This window comes from Penicillium roqueforti, assembly GCF_015533775.1.
Source record: "Penicillium roqueforti strain LCP96 04111 chromosome Unknown scaffold_44, whole genome shotgun sequence".
Classification (NCBI taxonomy): Eukaryota; Fungi; Ascomycota; class Eurotiomycetes; order Eurotiales; family Aspergillaceae; genus Penicillium; species Penicillium roqueforti.
The window spans coordinates 37,601-58,580 of record NW_024067608.1 but is presented as its reverse complement, the minus strand read 5'-3'; the positions used below and the strand labels follow the sequence as shown (position 1 = coordinate 58,580).

Sequence of the window (20,980 nt, the reverse complement as noted above, 5' to 3'; positions counted from 1 at the left end):
AGTGTGTCTAAGTACGTGTACGCCGTACATGCTACACATATTACCCTGGTCAATGCATGTCTACTCCGTACCAGATACCTAAATAATCATATGTAGACTACGAACACAATTAATATCAATTTATCCCAAAGAGTAATTCGCCGTTTTTTCGCGCCCACATCCCGCTTATGATAAGCACGGCCGGCGATCTGCGAAATGCTTGTACATAGTACTTTACTTTTCAAGTCCCAGGCTCCAGCCCACCGAGTCTCACATCGGCTAATCTTAGAACCCAAAAAACGGAGAATCGGCCGATCTTATCGGAGGGCACATCGGAGGACACATACTGAGATAGGCACCCGAGTTAAAAGTTAGCGATACGGATACAACGTGGTGAACCGTAGGTTATCCGGTGGATTCGCCCTCCGGTCGTGTTGGCGTACCAGAGCTTAGCGGGGTCCGGGTGGGGGGTCTGTCAAGGTCCCATGGAAACGCGTGATAATTCGTTGTTATTTGTGCAACTGATAAATTTAGCCGCGGTTTGATTGGCCCGGTGTTCTGATGTTTCACCAGGCATCTGCATACTGTATCCATTGCATACCCTATCTATCGAGTGCTACATTGGAATATATAACATACAGAGGGAATACCACTCCAAATGAGGCCCATAATGGAGGGGCAAGGACACACTTCTAATCGCATTGTGCACGGCCCCGGCGTGTGGCAGGTGGCGGTTCACTTGGCAAATCGGTGCCAATTCCTACCTCGAGTGTGGCCACGCGGTGGCCAAGTCGTGGCCAAGGCGTCCGAGGCTGGTTCTTTGTTTCATGGATTGGATTGATTGAATCGGCCGCGTGAGAGATAGCGTCATAAATAAATCGGGATCCAAGGGCCTATGTGTGTACGGAGTATTCCCCGCCACATGGGTGCATATGTGGCGGGTAGCGAAATACATACAATTGGAGATTATGATACATTTGTATTGCTATGTACATACATTATTATACCAAGATCAATCTGGAATAGTGCCGTTGTAGTCAAACTCTGCTCCATCACTGCTAACTGCATAATGCCTAGGCAGAGAAGTCGGGACTAGAGCACATGCCAACTACCACTAGCCTCCCGAGGTCGAGAAAGGTACGGTCGAGGACATGCCTAAATAGGACTAGTGCAGTACACGGTGCTCACGTTGGCGTGGGGATTTTCCCCACGGTAATTTATTTACGGTACGGTGACGAGTCCTCAAAGTTAATTATTTTAGCGACATTCATGGCGCCAAGGGAAGCAATTGCAGTTATATATAAACGACGTAGTTGTGTATACTGTATATCCAATATATCCTACACATATAATTGAGCCAATTCACATCCGACGGAAATAATCAATCCAACTCAGGAATACACAGTACTGTAAGTTGAAATATCCATAAATAAATTAAAAGGTTAATCAATTCCCCTTAATTGCCCCATGGCCAACGCGCCAATCACATCCCCTCCCAGCCGCTCAATCTTGGAACCACAGCCACCCCTCTCGTGCTCAGCCTCGTAATGTTCTCAACACCTTTTGTCCCTTCCCCGTATTACTTTCCCTTCACCTCCCAATCCTTTTTTTCCTTTTTCGCCTCCAATTTCGATTTTTAAACGCTGAGGGTCTCTCCTTTCCCTCTTTAGCTTTTAGTCTCCCCACTCCCCGTCACTCCTTATTATCGAACTAGCCTCCCCTTTCTTTAAATACTCTTTTCTCCCTCCTTTGTCTATTACCATCTTATGACTTGCATTTCCCGTACTTTGACCTAACTACGGCCTGAGGGGTATGTGAAACAACCTTAATACGACCCTAACGACTACCCTTTTGGGGCTTCAATTGGCTATCGCGCTTCTCCTATTCGATCCTTAAACCTTCACCATGCGGCGCGGTCTCGTTATCTTCCTTCTCGTCAACCTCATCATCCTCTCCTTGCTCGTCCGGAGTGTCTCGACCCTACTGGCACTACTAGTCGAGGATGCCGCGGCCGACGCCATCCACCGCGCGGAGCTGCCCTCGCCAAATTCCAGCCTGATCGAGCATCGCCCCCAGATCATTCCAAAGATCATTCACCAAACATACAAGAATGAGACCATCCCAGAGGTCTGGGTAGGAGCTCAGCAGAGTTGCATTGACTTGCACCCGGACTATGAATATATTGTACGTGCATGCCCTTTGATCCGTCGGATCCAAGCTGACCCTCTGTCATTAGCTCTGGACAAACGAAAAGTCGCGAGAGTTCATTGCCGCCGAATACCCCTGGTTCTTGGACACATTCGATGGCTACAGTTACCCTATTCAACGCGCCGATACTATCCGATACTTCATTCTCGCGCACTACGGTGGAACATACATTGACCTGGACGACGTAAGTATACCTACCCGGAAGACCATGGTATTCCATTCTAACATCAAACAGGGCTGCAACCGTCGCTTGGATCCTCTCCTGGCTTATCCCGCCTGGGTACGCCGTACGGCCCCAACCGGTATCTCCAATGATGCCATGGGCTCAGTACCCCAGCACCCATTCTTCCTCCGTACCATCGAAGAGCTGCAAAAGTACGATCGTCACTGGCTCCTCCCCTACATCACGGTCATGTACTCAACCGGACCGTTGTTCTTGTCGGTCATCTGGAAAGAGTACATGCGCGATGGGCCGAGCGAAGCTGGGCGCGTGCGCATCCTCATGCAGGATGAGTACAACAAATTCTCTTGGAGCTTCTTCACCCACCACCGGGGTAACAGCTGGCACGGCAAGGATGCGCATCTGATCTTCTGGGTAAGTGACAGTCTGATATTATTATCGAACAATGCTAATCTCTCACAGATGGGTGAACACTGGGTCTTCCTCACTATCTGCGGCTTCCTCCTTGCTGGAATCGTCGGGTTCTGCCTCTGGTGGAGCTACGGACGTGTCATGCTCCTAGGAGCCAAGTACCGCTACCGCTACTCCAAAGTATCAGGCATCCCACCGCGACTCTCGACGTCGCCAACACGCCGCTCGCGACTTTCAGTCCCGACCCTCCTGCGACGGGTCAGCTTCAAAGAAGACGAAGAGTCCGGCGGGGTCACAGAGACCTCGTACGAACTCGAACGTCGCGATGACTAGAGATCTAGAGATTACTTCTCAACTCGCAACTTGCCATTTTACAGCCTGTGTATTTGTCTGTAACGACACGGCCGGATATGATCTCTGCATCAGCATTTATTGTACAACTTTTGCTCTTTCTTTCTGTGTTTAGGAGCGCGTTATGCATGGTGTCTCAATCCTGTGACGGGATCCTGGATTGAATGCTCACCTGGAGCACTTGGGTTTGCTTTTGGACATGTGCGAGACCTTGTCTATCACTCGGTTCCATTTCACTGTCCCCCTTTTTTTTTTCTGTCTATTGATTTGTAAACAACTTGGATTCGCTTCTCGGGAGACAGTGGAATATATGGACATGCCTCTATGCCGGATTCGGATATCTCCGGAAAAATGATGACTCGAAATACTTTGGACTATTCCAAGTATAAAATTTAAGTATAGCACTAGAACAGTCCGTGCAATCATGTCTTGAAACCTCAACCCGCAATCCTGAAACCCTAAGTTCTCCAATGACAACACCGTGCCTTGAATCGCCACCTCTAAGCTTTTCAGGTGAACCTATCACGTCTGGGCTTGGACATTTTTTTAAAAATAGTGTACTATGTAACACGTCCATTGTTTGAGCATCCCATTTTTGGTGTTTTCCTTGATCTAACTAACATACTTCAGTCCACATCTCGCATTCTCCGCGTCTACCCTACAATGTACTCCCTCCGCCTCCCCTTTGTATGTCCCAGCTGCCTCGGACAATGCAAGCCCTTCTTTCATGCCTGACATGTTCGAGGACTTATAAAGATAATCTGCTGTGCTGCTCTCTACACAGCACCAACATCATTTCTATATCATCCTATAACAGCCATCCATCTGACTCTTGACTTTGACATTCAATCCCTACACGATATCGCCGTTCTTCTTTACTACTATAACCTCAAAAATGCACCTCCAAACCCTCCTCCTCACTCTAACCCTAACCCTCACCATCCAAACAACCGCAACACCCCTCCCAACCACCCTCTTCACCCGCAACCGCAACAACGCAGCCCTAACCGAATCCCAACTCGTCACCATCGCCCCCTCCTCGAAATCCTGCACCGACGCCCCAGCAGCAGGCGAATGCGCCACGGCAAAACAAGCCGCAAAGTTCACCTCCCAGTCCTTCGACACGTACAAAGTAACCTCGAAAGCCGAGCAAGCCGCCGTAATCAGCCTGATGGCGTTCGAAAGCGGCGATTTCAAATATAATAAGAATCATTTCCCGGGTGTTGCTGGGCAGGGTAGTGAGTTTTATCTGTCTAACCTTACATCTAACATAAATACTAACCATATCCTTCAGCACGGAACATGCAATCCCCATCCTTCAACAAGAAATACGCCGCGTCCCTGCCTGCACTCAAAGATAAACTCGCTACCGTTAACGGTCCCGCTGAGCTCCTTGATCTCTTGCGCAACGACGGTGCGACGGACTTCGGCTCTGGTGCTTGGTTCTTGACCACGCAGTGCTCGAAGGAGGTGCGGGCTGCGCTGGCTGATGGTTCTGAGACTGGGTGGCAGCGGTTTATCTCTGATTGTGTGGGGACTTCGGTTACGGATGAGAGGAAGGAGTATTGGGAGAGGGCTGTTAAGGCTATTGGTGTTTAGATTGTGGTTGGTTTGATTTGTGGCTCGGAGCTGGTTCTTCGCTGTTGACTGTGTTGAGTCTTGACTGTGCTTATGATGATTATGGATTATGGGAATAGGAATGGCATAGAATATAAATGAAGTTCTTTTCATGGCACCTCTATAATGGTACTAAGTAACAGTAACAGTAGACCACCTTGTACGGAGTACATCTATCTCATTCATCTCATTCATTACACAATTTTAATATCCAAACTACAAAACACCCTTGGTACTAACAACATCACCCGCACCAACATCACCCGCAACCCTACGCTTACAGGCCGTGCGAATAGCAACAGCAAGCGCCTTGAACGCACTCTCCGCGCGGTGGTGGTCATTATCACCATAAGTGCAACCAACATGCAGCGTCACGCCCGCTGCCTGCGCAAAGCTCTGCAGACCATGCGTGATCATCTCCGTGCTCAAGTCGCCGATCTTCTCGCGCCGGAAGCCAAGGTTGATAACCGCCCACGGCCGACTGGAGAGGTCAATGACCGCCCACGAGAGCGCCTCGTCGAGAGGCGCGTCGCCGCGGCCGAATCGCTCGAGGGATTGTCGTGCGCCGAGTGCTGCTGTGAAGGCTTCGCCTAGTGCGAGGAAGGTGTCTTCTGTTGTGTGGTGGTCGTCGACTGGGGATTTGTTAGCATTGCCATTGTCATTATCATTCCATATTGTAGTATAGTATCCTGTGTATGAACTCACTGTATAAATCACCCTTCGCCCGAACTGCAAGACTCATCCCGCCGTGCTTCGCCAGCGCGTGCAGCATGTGGTCCAGGAACCCGATGCCCGTGCTGATGGTGATCTGCTGCGTCGGGGTGAATTGCGTCGCATGGCCGGCGTCCTTGGGTGGCACGATGCCTTTCTTGGAGGCCTCGGCTTCTTTGGGGTCTGTTGGGGCGGGGAAGTGGGCTGATGGTTCGTAGGGTGGGAGGACGCCGCCGTCTAGCGAGAGCGAGATTTGGATTTTGGTCTCGTTGGTGGACCGGGAGATGGTCGCTGTGCGCGCCGGGAGCGACATTGTGGGTTTAGGGATTTGGTGTAGGGCGAATTGGCAAATTGGAGAGAGTCGGTGTTTGGTAGATGCCCAGGTGGGAGATAATCGGATTTCTTTTTTGTCTGACTCGTTCGCGGGAGAATCGTTGATCCGCGCTTCAGTATGGAGGGAATGGACGACCTGAGGTTGGCAGGTTTATGACACTGGCTGGTCCAGGTTTTTATTCTGACTTTCTGGAGATCGATGATTCTTTATATTGTCTTCGGGATTTGAAACACATATCTTCTTCGGCATTGTCTACTTTGCTTTACTTTGTTTATCGTCGCACTCGGCCTCGATAAGACCGACTCCCATCTAAATTCATTCCCTCTGGGCCGTACACTTACAACGGACATACCAGAATGCCACCACCATCTAACCACAGGGGCGATGTCGAACCCCCAGAGGAAATCACCTGGGTAGCCGCCCAAGGCTTCCTGACCGGCGCGCTCCGCGTAAGCAACCGGACCTCCAATTCGTCTCTCCGTGAACTCCCAGAGCAATCACTAATACCCTCAAGTTTGGCTCCGTGTCCATCTTGGCTCATATGATCCTTATCCTGCCCCACCCCTTCGTCTTCTCCGCGCCAAGTCCACCCGTCGCATATGCCCCGACACAACCCCGTCCACGCCCTAACATATTCTCCCGCGACTACCTCCGCTCACGACTCTTCCACCGCCCCATAGAGGGCTTCTCAAGCTGGATATCCCCGGGGTCCCGTGTCTACCGTGGTCTGACGCCGCAGTTCAAGGTCTTTTTGCAGGTCGTGGCTATGACGCTGGGTGGTTGTATCTGGCAGGAGAAACGCGTGACCGAGTATATCGAGCTGCTGAGACGGATTAAACGCACGGAGCGACTGGAGGCTGAACGTGCGGAAGGGCATCGTCGGTAATCTTATATGTTGTAAAGATTTGGAGACATCCACTAGGTTTTGCAACGATGTAGACTTGGTTTGGATGGAACTTGGAACGTGAACTTTCCACCGGACACAATACATCCGCCGCTTGGGCGGAACTCGGATGAGCTGAATCTCATTTCTCGGTCGTTTTCCAAACCTGCACGGTCTCACAGGATTGAGGCGAATACTTTGTAGCCCTCGTCAGAGTTACTCACCGTAGGCCGACGGAGGATTGAACATGATCACGTGGCGCGGTCTTGGACAACCAGACAAATGAGCGTAGGGAACTTGTGCATTCTATAGAAAATCTAGATTGCTCTTGAAAGCCTGTAAAAGCCACATGCGCAATGTTGAAAGTAAGTCGACCTTGCTATCACCAGTCAGAGCGTATTGCATGACCTCTTCAGAGTCAGGCTATGTATCTTGATTTATCGCTTCTAGCTCGTCATCTTCGCTCGGTCTGTTTCTACTGCGCATTGCTCTTCTACCGTAGAACACCCAGCTTAGTTGGGGTTCCGAACAGATTAGGATGACTCTAGCCTTCCCAGACTCGTAGCAGGTGTAGACCCTTGTTAGGGCACAAGCCGGACAAATAGGGAATCACCCAGCCCCAGAAGGCTCTGGGCCCGAAATCCGGGAATAATCGAAGCCACCCGGTTCTACGCGGATGAACATGGTGAGGATGACCAGTACAAACTACATCATGAGCATCCCGGGTCGTTCGGGCTGTCATATGTCGAATACCAAGCTCAATTATTACGGGGTATTGAATGATTCCACCTAGCAAGGCAGCCAATGTACTAATGTGAACTATCAACCGTCTAATAGTTATACGCTGTATGACTGGGCTGTTGTAGGGCCGAACTATACTAGCTTTAGAAAGATGATGTCCGTAGGCTTGGCCTCCGATGCTCTAGTACATCTCTAGTACGAAGAGCACGTAAGAGGCGTTGCACTAGGCTTGATAGTGCCGATATAGTCGGAACTACAGGGATTGATTGCATTAGACTAATTGGACTCCTCGACATATTAATTGGTCTTTGTACTCCAGAACAACCCTGAAAGCTACGTTTGTACGGAGTATGAACTATACCCCGTCCTCCGGTCATCGTTCATCGTTCATCCCCCTATACGATCTACACTCAATTGACAACATAGCATCATAGGTTCAATCTCCGGATCCACCCCTAAAGGAATGATCGGCGACTATGGCACTCCACGATACTGCTTCCGAAGGGGTATTAATCTCTCGGGCCCACGTGAAAGGGAGATCACAATGGCAATCAGGGGGGATATCCCCAGACACCTTGGCGTCATCGGTGACGAAGTTCATTCAGATCAGCGGTTGTAAGGTTCACTATCAGGTCGGATGCCATGTTGTTTGGGTTGATGCCTGGATTATGCCTGATCCAGACCGCTTTCGACACTGTATGTAGATATCATTGGAATTGAAGCTATTCCCACTCTAAAAGTCTCTATATTCACCCATTCCCTGCCATTGAATCTATCTGTCTATTTCAAAGGTCCTAGGGTTAGGTACTTTGCTTGTATGGTCTCTATCAAGTAATCCAGGTTCTATTTTCTGCCGGCTCAACAGGCTGGTCCAGACATCGACACCTCAAACCTCAGGCATCCAAGTTTCCCCCCTTCGCACGGCCTTCTGACGGTCCTTTTCGGCGCCACCTCAGATTTCAAGATATAAATAAGCGATCTCTGAAAGTAAAAGAAGAAGATAAATTAAAAAATAAATTAAAAACCCTAGAGAAGAAAAAAAAGCCACAACTGAAACATCTCCAGTTGATACAGTTGGACCTGACTGCATCCGTCCATCCTCGATTCCCTCTATTTCCTCCTTTTTCCATCTTTTCCGACTATCCCTCTAGTGGATTCTGCTGTTTTCATTTGACGCATTCAATTTGGCCTCCTTCTTATGTGAAGATATCAAATCACATTAGATCCTGTGCATATTGTGGATTCCCCCCTTCCGCAACCATCACCGCATTCAACATTGTTGACAGGTTCCTGTTGTCTGCGCTTAGATATAGGGAACAGTTTCCCATCTTAGCAATTGTATGCTAATTGCTTCTCATGGCGCTGTGACGATCTATAGTATGTGCTACCTTCCCCCTCATTTGCTCCGCTCCCTCCCTCCTCGCGTTATTCCCCCGTCATGACCCTTCACACGGCTAATTGATCCCTAGTACGAACGACGTTGAGGTCGTCGAGATAAGCTTCCTTTCTCAGTACCTAGCACTCGCGCTACTCTTCCACCTTACGCAACTCCCCCTGCTTCTGTACCACTAGTCCGCCCTACCGCACCAGACATGGCTGAAATGATCGGCAAACGACAACGAAGAAAGAGCCTGAGCGTGTTCAGTCCATCCCTCACACTATCCACCCCCCTCCGACCTGCGATCCACACCCGAACACCCTCGGATGATACCTTGACCCGGGATAAGAAAGGCCGGCGGAATTCTAGCTTCTTCGGCCGGTCTCATAGTCCGAACAGAGCGTCCGATGGATCGAATAACCGCCGCCCTGGGACGGCAGGCTCCGACACCCCCGTCGGCATACCATCCACACCGGTCATGGAAACCCCTCGTCCGCGGAGGAAGTCGATGCAGAAGAAGCGCACCTCGGTTTTTGGTTCTCTGAGGTCATTGCACTCATGGGAAGACGATGAAACGATGAGTCCGTCCGTCGGCTCGATGATGGACGAGCAAAGCATGGCCACTCCCCGAAATGGGATTTGGTCATCTGCAATCCTCCACCACGGGGAAGTTCAGACGACTGGAGGCATGTGGAGGAAGAAGAGTCATTACCTGGTCCTGACGGATACCCACCTCATTCGCTTTAAGAATCAAGGCAAAGCCGCCGATGTCTTTGCTTGTATTCCCGCTTCTTATACCCGACCTGCGCCTTCCCATCGCCAATCGGTGGCTTCAGTCAGTTCTCTGCAGGATATGCAATTCATGGCCTCTGGCGATTCAACTGCCGGAATCCCACTAAACAGCATAATCGCAGTCTACATGTTGGAAGATGCACGATTGTCACCATCGGTCGAAGTGGCCTATCTCGACGAGCGCACAAACAAAGCCACATTGGTGCAAATGCAGACATCTGATTTGCAAGAATTAAACCTTTGGATGGTGGGCATCCGTCAAGCCGCGCAGATGGCTAGAGCAAATTGTCCAATGCCATTTAGCAAGGGATCGATTGAGTATGTAACCCGTATGCTTGAGCACGAGCGAGATTACGACCCAGAGGTGTTCCGCATGTTCCGTGTCATTCAAATCGCGTCCAGCAAGTCAATCACCCGCTCTTCCTCGGATGACCTGACGAAGCTGTCGCCCACGGGCTGCTATCTCGCCATTGGCGCACATAAGCTGCATCTGCTGCCCATGCAGAAGACCACCAATCGATCATCGGTCGTATCTCTGTCAGACTGGGAGGCCGGTACTTCATTTGGTCTGATGAACCTGACTGGTTTGTCGATGGAGTACGGTGACGACAGCCTGCATCTGATCTTTAGGATTCCTCTCAAGAAATCATTCAATGTCTTTTTGGCCTCTGTTCATTCCGTTGAAATCGCATGTTGGATCCGACAACACACTGAATACCTTCGCCCATTGTGGGTACGACAGCCATACGAATTCGTGGTTCCGAAAGAACTGCAAAATGACGACAATTTCCCGCCTGTTGCTTTAGATGAAGATTATGGATGCTTCGACCGAACCTTGGTCGCCTACTCTGCCAGTTATGACATCGACACATCAAATATACGATATACAATCGACCAGGAATGCGAGGATGCTCCATGCTTCCGTCTGCTGAAGCCTGCTTCCCCGAAAACCCCGCGGTACAACGCTTTAGAACTCATTGCTGTCATGCGCGCACTTCGCTATAATGAATTCTTCCGGTCAATCTCGTTCCGCGGGGTCAATCTGGATGCATTGCAGGGCCTTCGTGATATTCATGGGGTGGACTCCGACGTCCATCTCGACCGAGGAGGCGCCTCCGTGCATATTCCAGGCCAGACAAATCTAACTGTCCTCTCGCAAGAGGTGCGAGCTTTAGCTCTGAAGAGCAAATGGCTTCGCCGACTCGACTTCTCTTACTGCCTTACACGGATCCCGACACCAACTCTGGACAAGGGTACTCGTGATCCAGGCTGTGGGATTCCAGAAGCGATCTTCCCCGTCTGTCGCCGAGAACTGACTAGCGTGGACTGGGTTGTGCTTAACGGTATCAAGCTAGGTGAGTCCGATTTGGACTATCTTGTCGATGCGGCTTCGCAAAGGCGTAGTCACCTGCGCGCTCTAGAAGTTGGAGACTGTGGATTATCCGTGCATGACCTAGATCTTCTTCTGTCGACTATCGTCGCACAAGAATCGACACTTGAGGCGATCAACATATCAGGCGTGCAGGGCCGATTGAATCCCGATGTCCTCCAGCAATACATTGGCTATTTTGGACAAATCCGTAAAATCAACTTATCTCGCATATCACGGACCTCTGGCACCGACCCTCTCATCACGGCCGAAATGCTGTTCAACTGGCGACTCGAAGAGCTGGCTCTCAGTCGGACGGTTTTGAACCGCGAGACCGTGGATGCCATTGCTACTTACCTGGCTAGCGATCGCTCTCGAAACCTTCGTGTGCTTCGTCTTGATCAGTGTGGTCTGACCGGAGAGGATGTGGCTATGTTTATGCAGTCGATGTCTAGTGAACCTGATTCCCCGCGCAGTCTCCATCTGCATGTCAATGAGAACCGCATTGACAACGGCTGTTCTCACGTGTTCAATGCTATTGCGAACAATCAGACCCCCTCGCATCTGTCAATGCGTATGATTGATTTCAAGAAAGAAGACCATTTCCGTGAGCTGGTGGATTCACTTCGAAAGAACAGCACTCTCAAATTTTTGGATATTTCAAAGGCTTCCCTCCCATACGATGCTAGTCCTGAGACTTGCCGATCGTTGCAAGTGATGCTGGAGGAGAATGAGACTCTTGAGGCTTTGGACATTAGCGGTGATAACGCGCACCTTGATGTTGCACGCTTCGGCATTGGTCTTAATCTTGCACTGACTGGCCTGAAGAAGAACACATCTCTAAAGGTCCTGAGAATTGAACACCAGAAACTCGGTCTTCAAGGTGCAAATACCCTTGCCTCCGTCTTAGAGGAGAATGATACACTACGTGAAGTACATTGTGAGAACAATGATATCAATCTGCAGTCCTTTACGGTCTTGGTTAACGGCCTTCGGTGCAACCGCTCCCTTCTCACTCTCTCCTGCATGGACCGGGACCGAGTCCTGTCCCTGGACAAAGTACGCCGAGAGGTTGATAATGTCCGATGGGAGGCCAGCAACGGCAACCAAAGTTCCGGCCACTCGGTCCGTCGTTCTCTGTATGCAGCGATGACCGTTGGCCAAGGGGGGCAAGGACACAGACTGAGCAAAGCGCCGCCGCCTAGTGTCGCCTCAGCATTGGAAAACTCACCATTCGCCAACCACAACGTTGAACTAGTCTTGCAGTCTCTAAACGAGAGATGGGACACCGAAGTCTCTCGGCTCAATCGATATCTCCTCCGTAACTACAACATTGCCCATGGGATTGAGGAAATTGATGATGATTCCGCCAGCATTGGACGACCTGCAACAGCGGCGAGCCTGAGCACGATGTTTGACAATTTCAAATTCGACGTGTCCGTGTCGGCAGATGAGATTCGAACGCCGTCGCTGCTAGACGAGCCTCCTGCTGTCATCCGACTTTCAGAGGCATCCGACACCCCATCCCAGTCCTCGTCGTACATCGAGTCCACCTCCTTCCAAACAAGACGCATTTCATCCAATACACGTCGCCCTCATACCGCCGCTGCTGCACACTTCACTCCATCCAGTCATAGTTCTTCGGCCTCTCTCCTAGCTCTCCCGGTTCCAGCCGTGCCCCCAGCAGTTAAGAAAGCAGAGAGCGTGCGCAGTGGACGCAGTTCTTCCAGTACTGCCTCGTTCAGCGCCGGCAGTACACGAAGCGCATATGGCGTCGCCTCGTCTACCCTAAGAGGCTTCCTCAGCGGCACCGCGTTGAGGGAACGTCGCCGTGCGGATGCAGTGCGCCCCTCACCTGTTTGTGTCAGCGACGACAAGCCGCCTCAGCTAGACTGGACACCTCCGAAGCTTGACTTGGGAGGTCTCTAGAGCCTTCCTTACACCCTCACCCTCACCAACACAACTACCTGTACAGAATCCTCCACACCTCACCCAACACGAACCGAAACGAAGCCTGGCTCGGTATATATACGACGAACCACACCCAGGTTTCGCTGATATACCCTTCCCTGTGAAACATTTTTATCTTATTAACTCATAACTCATAAATCAACCCAACCCCATCCGAATTCCCATTTCTCCAAACCGGCCAGTTGGCACTGATACCCTGGCGTTGCATTTTTTTTTACAAGACCGCATTCTCCGGGCGTTCCATATTCATTTCCTCATTTCCATTCTCATTCTGTGCCAACATCTTCCTATTCATCTTATCGTGTCCTTGACATTTTGTTCTTTGTTTTATTGCTCTTATTGGAAAGCGTCCTCATTTTGTGGGTTAGTGACGCTCATGCGTGAATCCATGGCTAATGTTTATTGGGTCTGGGGCTTGGGCTGTTTGATATTTTATTGTGTTGTTTTCTATGCGGTTGTTCCTCTCTAGAGCGAGGATTGAATACTGTTTGGATAGGCATGAAACACTATTGTTCCTTTCTGTTTGATTTCCTAGTCTCGAAGACTGAGTAGTTTAAGTGAATTGGAGGCTATAAAACACAACCATTTCTATATATGCATAAAATTGATAAACATCCCACGAAAACGCGTTCAATCTATATAAAAAGCAACGCCACGGATGTATATCTAAGCCCAATCGAAATACAATACAAATGGGAGAAGATTAAATCTGATACTATACAAAACGGATTCCCATCTCACCACCTCCAAGTATCCTCTCCCAGATACCTAGTCGAACCTCACATATCACAAGAATCTTTATAAACAAGAAGCCCACGCTCACGATCCTTCTGATCCATCTTCTTCCGCCAAACACGTCCTTTCTCAGTGATCTTTTTCAAAATCGCGAAGAAACCAGCATCATGATCCTGCACGTTCTTCTTCAACGCCACATTGCGACGATGCTTGATCGCAGCCAGAATATGGTTGCTCTCTTCCACACTGAGCTCGTTGAGCTCGTAGTCAATCGTCCACCTGTCGGACGCCGTGAACCACGTCGGCCGCTGCACCGGAACGCCATTCACCTTGTTGTTCACGATGAGCGTCATGCCTAGAATGTCCTCGTCGAAGTCGCCGATGTGGGGGGGGGTGCGTCTGGGTACGCTCTTGGTTGGTTTCGGGCGTTTGGGTTCGGCGGGCAGCTCGAACAGGGGCTTGTATTCTAATGCCTCGGCTTCGGCTTCTTCGGCTTTGGCGTCGGATTCTTCCTCGCCGGCCTCTTTCGGGAAGAGCTCGTCGGCCAGGGATTCTACTGGGGGAGCGTCCTGTAGACTTGATTCCGTCGAGTCCACCTCTGAATAGGTAGGTTCGGGTTCGAGTGACTCCTCTCCTGGGAACAGGAAGTCCTTTTCGACTGACTCCTCTTCTGGATAGAGGGGTTCGTCTTCGTCGGCCTCCACGGCTGTCTCTGGGATATGGCCGTCGATGTATTGGTCTGGGTTGAGAATGCGGTCCTGGATGGCGTCGATGTGGGCTTTGTTCTTTGTCTGAATGGCCTCGATTTGCTCGTCCGTGACGGGCTGCGCGACGATCAACATGTAGGGGGGGTTACCCTCGCGGGCCTCGAAGTGGAAACGCAGGGACTTCTTGGGGAACTTCTTCGTGGCCTTGTCCAGGATCTTCTCCCACAGGCCGAGACTTAGTTCGAATTCTTTGTCGCCAAGGCAGGTGTTAGGCGTGCCGTGCAAAGCCTGATCCATCTCGTCGAGAGGGATGTATTGGAAGCCGAAGATGCGCTCGATGTTGTGATACGCGACAAAGATGCCGTCCATGCGGCCAACGCGCACCTGCAGGGAATACTTGAGGAAGGCGGCGCGGATCATATCGAAGTATTCGCGTTCGTAAGACTCCCACTTGCCATAGCGGCGTCGGATCTCGTAGCCCATCCCGCGCTCGTGCTCCGTGGATTCCATGCGGATTGAAACTACCGCACGGGTTTTCAAGTCGAACATGCCAGTGCCTGGAAGTCTGGGATCGTAGGCGTCGAGCTGCGATCGCATGAGGAATTTGCCGAGGGTGCTGTAGTGGTAGGACTCCGGAGTGTTTGCTTCTTCCTCGGCAGTGATCTTGTTCGCATCACTGCGGCGGTAGCGCTCAAACTGATCCTTTGGCATCGTGAGTTGCTTCTCCATTGACTTGCCCAGATTCATAAGAATATTAGCGTGGTCGTATTCCTTGTCCGCATCAATGGCGTAAATATCCTCCTCTTCCTTATAACGGAGGAACATAGCAGTCGGCGCTCGAAGGAGACGGGTGAACGTCCTCAGAGGGTCATCGAAACCCCGACTAATTTTGCTAGTATCGACAGGCCGCCACGCGGACAGAAGATAATGGAAATGAGCGAGAACTGAAGTCATGCTCGATGACGAGCCGTAGTACTTCTTCTTATTTTTCTTGGTGATTTCGCAAGCTGTCTCATCTTGTGAGGAGGTGATATATGGCTTCAAGGCACTGAAGTCAAATTCCGTCACGGGCATGATCTGGTCCAGGTAGGGGTCGAAATTGAAGACTAAAGACCGAGGGTCACGTAGCTGGTAGACACCAGGACTGTCTGCTTTTAGTATATCGATCATTGGTAGGAGACTTAGCAACTCACTTGAAAAGCACTCGGTCGAGACCAAAGGCGACGCGTGGGACAGGAGGCACGGAGACACGCACCTCTTGGGTGGAAGATTAGCTCACATTCGACAGCTATATCAGTTCCAAACTCACCTTTTAGGCTCTGCTCCGTTGAGTCAACAGACCCGCAATCTTTAGACATAACGTGGTTTTTGATGAAATCAAGGACTTCGTCATTGTCCCTGAATTCTGGCCTATCCGACCACGGGGTGGGTGCTGGAATATCCACCTTCTGCCTGGGTGCTGGTTTGTCCGCCTTCTGCGTGGGTGTTGGCTCATTCGAACTTGCAATACCGTTCTTAGAGCTGGCGTCCAATATTTGGGCAACTACATTGCTAGTGGACTTCAAATCGAGCGTGCTCTTGCTGGGTTCACTGACCGCTGGCGTATCTGCTGGTCCGTCTGTCGTAATCTTAGCATTGGCTAAGCGTTTTCTCTCCTTGGCCTTGGCCCTTCTTTCTTGTCGTTTGGCATGTATATCCGCTGTCCGCAAGGCCTTGACTTTGTCTGCTTCCACCAGTGCTGCTTCTATCGATACTGCACCTGACGTGGCGGCCTCTCGCTGTGCTGCTCTCGCCCGCCTCAGTTCCAACTTGTATGCTGCCCAGAATGAAAGGTCTCTCCCGGCTATAAGTGACTGCTGGAACTCTCTGAAGGCCGGGTAATGCCGCTGTTTGTAATTGCTCTTTTGTGTGGCAGACATCCCATACCATATTAGAGCAGTGAGCTCTCTCGGTTTAGGTTGCAATGGCGCGGGTTTTTGAGGTTTGGAAGAGGCGGCATCTTTCGTGTCTTGGATCTGGCCCTATAGCACACTCTGTCAAAACTCATCTCACGTTGTACTTCGGATCGAAGGACATACATTGGGCGCTAGCGGCACTGAAGGTTCGGTCGACGCGTCAATTGAATCGGTCTTCGGCTCTATTTCACCTGAATTGGTACGGAGTGCAGATATGCGGTGAAACTGGCGCAAACCGAGCGCGCCAGGGCGCGGCAGACAAGAGAGACAGACATGTCGACTTAAAGGGCCTGACACAGACCGCAAAGAAGTCCGAAGCATTCAGGTCAAATATCGACAGTTAATCTGGGAAAGGGTATAGAAATGTAGAAGTCCCCAAATGTTGTCGACTCAAGAATTCTAGAATAAAAAAAAAAACTCCGTCAATAAGCCACCGGGCTAACCTCAGAATTGCCTCTCCGGTTTTTTTTCTGCCAGGAGATTGGGGGTCACCGCTTTGCTGTTATCTCGTTGCCTTGGTGCCTTTCTGCCTTTCTGCCTAAGTGCCTAAGGTGTCAATATTTTATATCGGGGAGAAATAGAATAGTGCGAACGATGAGACGACAGTAGGAGGTTTGGATGTAGGTTTTGTTTTGTTTTTTATATGCTTCATATTCAATCGGGCTATAATATGATTAAATGACTACAAAATCCATGTTTCTTAGACTTATATTGTACAACATACAAGAGTTATACATTCGCAATTGTATAGAATCCTGCACTCTTATCCCTTAACACTAAATGAAAGACATATAAAATCAGTCTTGAACTGTCAAATTTGAACTGTCAAATCCATTAATCCATCTTCTAATTAGAACTATAGAATATTTTATCTCACCGGCCGAGATCGCTGGGTAGAATTCTGGGGTCGGAGAAACACCCAGCCGGAGGGCAGAAAAAAAGTTGTGAAAGTTTAACATCTTCGAACTTCCCATTCCCGCATACAACCTTGGAAGTTGCTTCTCAGGTCTCTGTGAGGTGAGCAAGTGTGGATTCTCTTATGATCAAGTCTTTCCCAACTGTGTGCCCTGTTCCATTGCTCAATGACTCGGTTTCCCTTGACTGAGGGGCACTAAATACCCCGCGGAGTTCCTATACTAATTGCTAACACCACCACAGTCGAGACGCTTCTCCAACCATGGCCTCCGAACAATTGCGCATCCTTATTGTCGGCAATGGTGGCCGTGAGCATGCCTACGCCTGGAAGCTGAGCGAGTCCCCCTTGGTCGACATTGTCTATGTCGCTCCCGGAAACGGTGGCACAGGCCTGGGTACCAACAGCAAGATCACCAATGCCAATGTCAAGGGCGACGACTACCCCGGCCTCGTGGCTTTCGCACAGAAGAACCAGGTGAACCTCGTGGTACCAGGTCCCGAGGCACCTCTCGTTGATGGCATCCAGGGTTATTTCCAGGCTGGTGAGTCACCTTTTTCTTTCTTTTTTTTTTTTCTTTTTTTTCGGTTGTTTTTTTCCTGCATACCAATCGCTTTGAACAATTCTAAAAATGCCTCACAAAAATAGTCGGTATTCGATGCTTCGGTCCCTCCAAGGCTGCTGCCCGCATGGAGGGCTCCAAGACCTTCTCCAAGGACTTCATGCAGCGCCATCAGATCCCCACCGCCGAGTTCGGAAACTTCTCTGACTACGAGTCTGCACGTCGCTACCTCGACTCCGTGTCGCACAACGTGGTGATCAAGGCTGATGGTCTGGCTGGTGGTAAGGGTGTGATCATCCCCACTACCAAAGAGGAAGCCCACAAGGCCTTGAAGGAAATGATGTTGGACCACCAGTTCGGCAAGGCTGGCGATGAGGTCGTGATTGAGGAGTACTTGGAGGGTGATGAGCTGAGTATCCTCACTTTCAGTGACGGTTATACTATTCGCTCGCTTCCTCCAGCGCAGGACCACAAGCGCATCTTCGATGGCGACCATGGCCCCAACACTGGTGGCATGGGCTGCTATGCGCCCACGCGCATTGCGCCGAAAGAAGTTGTGGATGAGATTGACCGGACCATCATTCAGCCTTCCGTTGACGGAATGCGAAAGGATGGTACGTTTGATCGAAAATGCCTTTCCCAAAGCATGTTCCTAATCATTGTCTAGGTTTCCCCTTCGTTGGTATATTGTTTACCGGTCTTATGATGACCAAGAACGGACCCAAGGTCCTTGAATACAACGTCCGCGGTGGAGACCCAGAGACCCAAACTCTGCTGCCTCTACTCAGCAAGGACACCGATCTTGCACAGATCATGGTGGCCTGTGCCGACCACTGGCTGGACGGTGTCTCGATCAAGATCGAGCCCAACTTCTCCACCACCGTTATTGCTGTCGCCGGCGGCTACCCCAACGCTTATGCCAAGGGCAAGACCATCACTCTGGCCCCCGCACCCGCTGGAACCCTCATCTTCCACGCCGGCACAACTCTTTCTGGCAACGAGTTGCAAACCTCTGGGGGCCGTGTCATCGCCTCCACGGCCACCGCCGCGACCCTTGAGGAGGCTGTTGCTAAGAGTTATGCAGGCATCAAGACCATCAGCTTTGAGGACATGTTCTACCGCAAGGACATTGCCCACCGCGCGTTCCGCCAGACCGCTAACACCTCGCTCACCTACGCCCAGGCCGGTGTCTCTATCGATGCCGGCAACGAGCTCGTCAACCAGATCAAGAGCTCCGTCCGCCGCACCAAACGCCCTGGCACTGACGCCGTCATCGGCGGCTTCGGCGGCCTCTTCTCTCTACCCGCTGCCAACTCCGCCTACCACCCTCACTCGCCCACCCTAATCGGAGCCATTGACGGAGTCGGCACCAAGCTCAAGATCGCCCACGCAATTGGTATCCACGACACCGTCGGCATCGACCTCGTCGCCATGAACGTCAACGACCTTGTCGTCCAAGGTGCCGAGCCCCTCTTCTTCCTGGACTGCTACTCCTGCGGTCACCTTGACGTGCCCACCGCTGCGGCCTTCGTCACCGGTGTTGCCGAGGGCTGTGTCCAAGCCGGCTGCGCCCTGATCGGCGGCGAGACCGCTGAGATGCCCGGCCTCTTCGTCGACGACTCCTACGACGCCGTCGGAGCCGCCGTCGGCGCTATCAACACCACGGGCGACAACGCTCGTGCCATCCTCCCGCACACAGAAAACATGCGCTCTGGCGATGTCCTTCTCGCCCTCGGCTCGTCCGGCCCCCACTCCAACGGCTACTCTCTCGTCCGGAAGATCGTCGAGCGTGCCGGCCTGAGCTACACCGACACCGCACCTTTCTCCATGCCCGGCCTCGACGCCGGCGTCTCCGTCGGCCGTGCCCTCCTCACCCCTACCCGCATCTACGTCAAATCCATCCTCGGCGCACTCAACACCCACGGCTCTGCCATTAAGGGTCTGGCCCACATTACCGGCGGTGGTCTCACCGAGAACATTCCCCGTATGCTCCCCGACACCCTCACTGCGCAGGTCGACGTCAGCACCTGGGCCCAGCCTTCCGTCTTCACTTGGCTCCAGCGTGCCGGTAACGTCTCCTCTGCCGAGATGGCTCGTGCCTTCAACTGCGGTGTTGGTATGATCATTGCCGTCGACCCCGCCCACGAGGCTGCTATCCGTCAGACCTTCGAGGCTGCTGGTGAGTCTGTGTACCGCGTTGGTGAGCTGCGTGCTCGTGCCAAGGGCGAAGAGGGCTGTGTGCTGTCTGGACTTGAGTCTTGGTCTGCGTAATATTCACGATCCTGACGTTAAAATTTGATATTGATGGTGATGTTGATGCGTGATGCTTTTTATATATGGATGGAGAAAATGATTTGCCTGGGTTATCTACATATCTTATAGATTTTTTTGTTACTGTTTATTTTTCTGGTTCTTCGTATTCCCCGTCTTTCTTCTCTGCCTTTTATAATATAGGACTTTTGGATGAGTCCCGAACTAATGGATTTTCCTACGTGCATGAGAGTATATATATTGGAACAAAAGTCATTGATCTATATATCCAAGATTTCTATATTGTTCCTATTCCCAGCATATCTGATTGAATGCCTGAAAATATATATATCGGCGATAAAGGTCTGATGTAAAAAGGCTAAAACAACGATGCTCGAAAGTCAGTAATGCATAATAGACACCACGATTCAACAAGCGCTAAATCTCTCGATAGCATTTATAGAATACAAAAAACCAGTGGATGGAATATTCGAAGTCAGAGTTATGTTAAAACTACGGACAAAATCGGGCAATTTAGCTGAAGACAGGCTAGAACAAGACGGACGATGGAGACGTCAAGAGAAAAGGAAAACCCAACCTATTCCCCATAGCCAACCAACTCCATATGCATCCTCACCCTACAGGTACACTGTTGTCGCCCCAGCGCCAGAAACTCGTCCAGTCAAACAATCAGAGAGGCGGACGGGACAGCGCATTCGAATGAAGAAAAGAAATGGAGGGTAATGGTAAAATGTTTCAAAGCAGAGATGGATGGATAGGAAGATCGAGGTAAAGAGTAAGGTAAAGAGTAACAAAAAAAAACGATCGACTCTATTCCACTAAAATCGAGATTCCATTTTCAGGCTATCCGCTTGATAATGCGAGTCCAACAACGCTTGCAATCCACCAGTGCCTCCATCCTGCTTTTTGAT

The 20,980-nt window shown here is 50.8% G+C and overlaps 7 protein-coding genes across 7 annotated transcripts; 5 read left to right on the top strand and 2 right to left on the bottom strand.

Moving 5' to 3' along the window:
* Positions 1–1,884: 1,884 nt before the first annotated feature.
* LCP9604111_9252 (glycosyltransferase family 32 protein) lies at positions 1,885–3,112 on the top strand (the record flags this gene model as incomplete). Its single annotated transcript, XM_039077486.1, has 4 exons — positions 1,885–2,163; positions 2,216–2,371; positions 2,423–2,782; positions 2,831–3,112. The coding sequence occupies 4 exons, from the start codon at positions 1,885–1,887 to the stop codon at positions 3,110–3,112; spliced, it is 1,077 nt and encodes a 358-aa protein (XP_038924732.1).
* A 913-nt stretch (positions 3,113–4,025) lies between these two features.
* On the top strand, positions 4,026–4,729 carry LCP9604111_9251 (uncharacterized protein; the record flags this gene model as incomplete). The annotated part of the gene is made up of 2 exons (XM_039077485.1): positions 4,026–4,368; positions 4,425–4,729. The coding sequence occupies 2 exons, from the start codon at positions 4,026–4,028 to the stop codon at positions 4,727–4,729; spliced, it is 648 nt and encodes a 215-aa protein (XP_038924731.1).
* A 234-nt stretch (positions 4,730–4,963) lies between these two features.
* Positions 4,964–5,771, bottom strand: his3 (imidazoleglycerol-phosphate dehydratase HIS3; the record flags this gene model as incomplete). Its single annotated transcript, XM_039077484.1, has 2 exons — positions 4,964–5,379; positions 5,453–5,771. 2 exons carry the CDS (start codon positions 5,769–5,771, stop codon positions 4,964–4,966), a joined length of 735 nt encoding a protein of 244 aa, XP_038924730.1.
* Positions 5,772–6,148: 377 nt separating this feature from the next.
* LCP9604111_9249 (uncharacterized protein) lies at positions 6,149–6,678 on the top strand (the record flags this gene model as incomplete). Its single annotated transcript, XM_039077482.1, has 2 exons — positions 6,149–6,241; positions 6,307–6,678. 2 exons carry the CDS (start codon positions 6,149–6,151, stop codon positions 6,676–6,678), a joined length of 465 nt encoding a protein of 154 aa, XP_038924729.1.
* A 2,330-nt stretch (positions 6,679–9,008) lies between these two features.
* Positions 9,009–12,884, top strand: LCP9604111_9248 (uncharacterized protein; the record flags this gene model as incomplete). Its single annotated transcript, XM_039077481.1, has 1 exon — positions 9,009–12,884. One exon carries the CDS (start codon positions 9,009–9,011, stop codon positions 12,882–12,884), a length of 3,876 nt encoding a protein of 1,291 aa, XP_038924728.1.
* An 821-nt stretch (positions 12,885–13,705) lies between these two features.
* On the bottom strand, positions 13,706–16,644 carry LCP9604111_9247 (Pet127 family protein; the record flags this gene model as incomplete). Its single annotated transcript, XM_039077480.1, has 4 exons — positions 13,706–15,512; positions 15,562–15,625; positions 15,678–16,389; positions 16,447–16,644. The coding sequence occupies 4 exons, from the start codon at positions 16,642–16,644 to the stop codon at positions 13,706–13,708; spliced, it is 2,781 nt and encodes a 926-aa protein (XP_038924727.1).
* Positions 16,645–17,500: 856 nt separating this feature from the next.
* On the top strand, positions 17,501–20,069 carry ade1 (bifunctional aminoimidazole ribotide synthase/glycinamide ribotide synthase; the record flags this gene model as incomplete). The annotated part of the gene is made up of 3 exons (XM_039077479.1): positions 17,501–17,780; positions 17,885–18,412; positions 18,466–20,069. The coding sequence occupies 3 exons, from the start codon at positions 17,501–17,503 to the stop codon at positions 20,067–20,069; spliced, it is 2,412 nt and encodes an 803-aa protein (XP_038924726.1).
* Between the last annotated feature and the right edge of the window lie 911 nt (positions 20,070–20,980).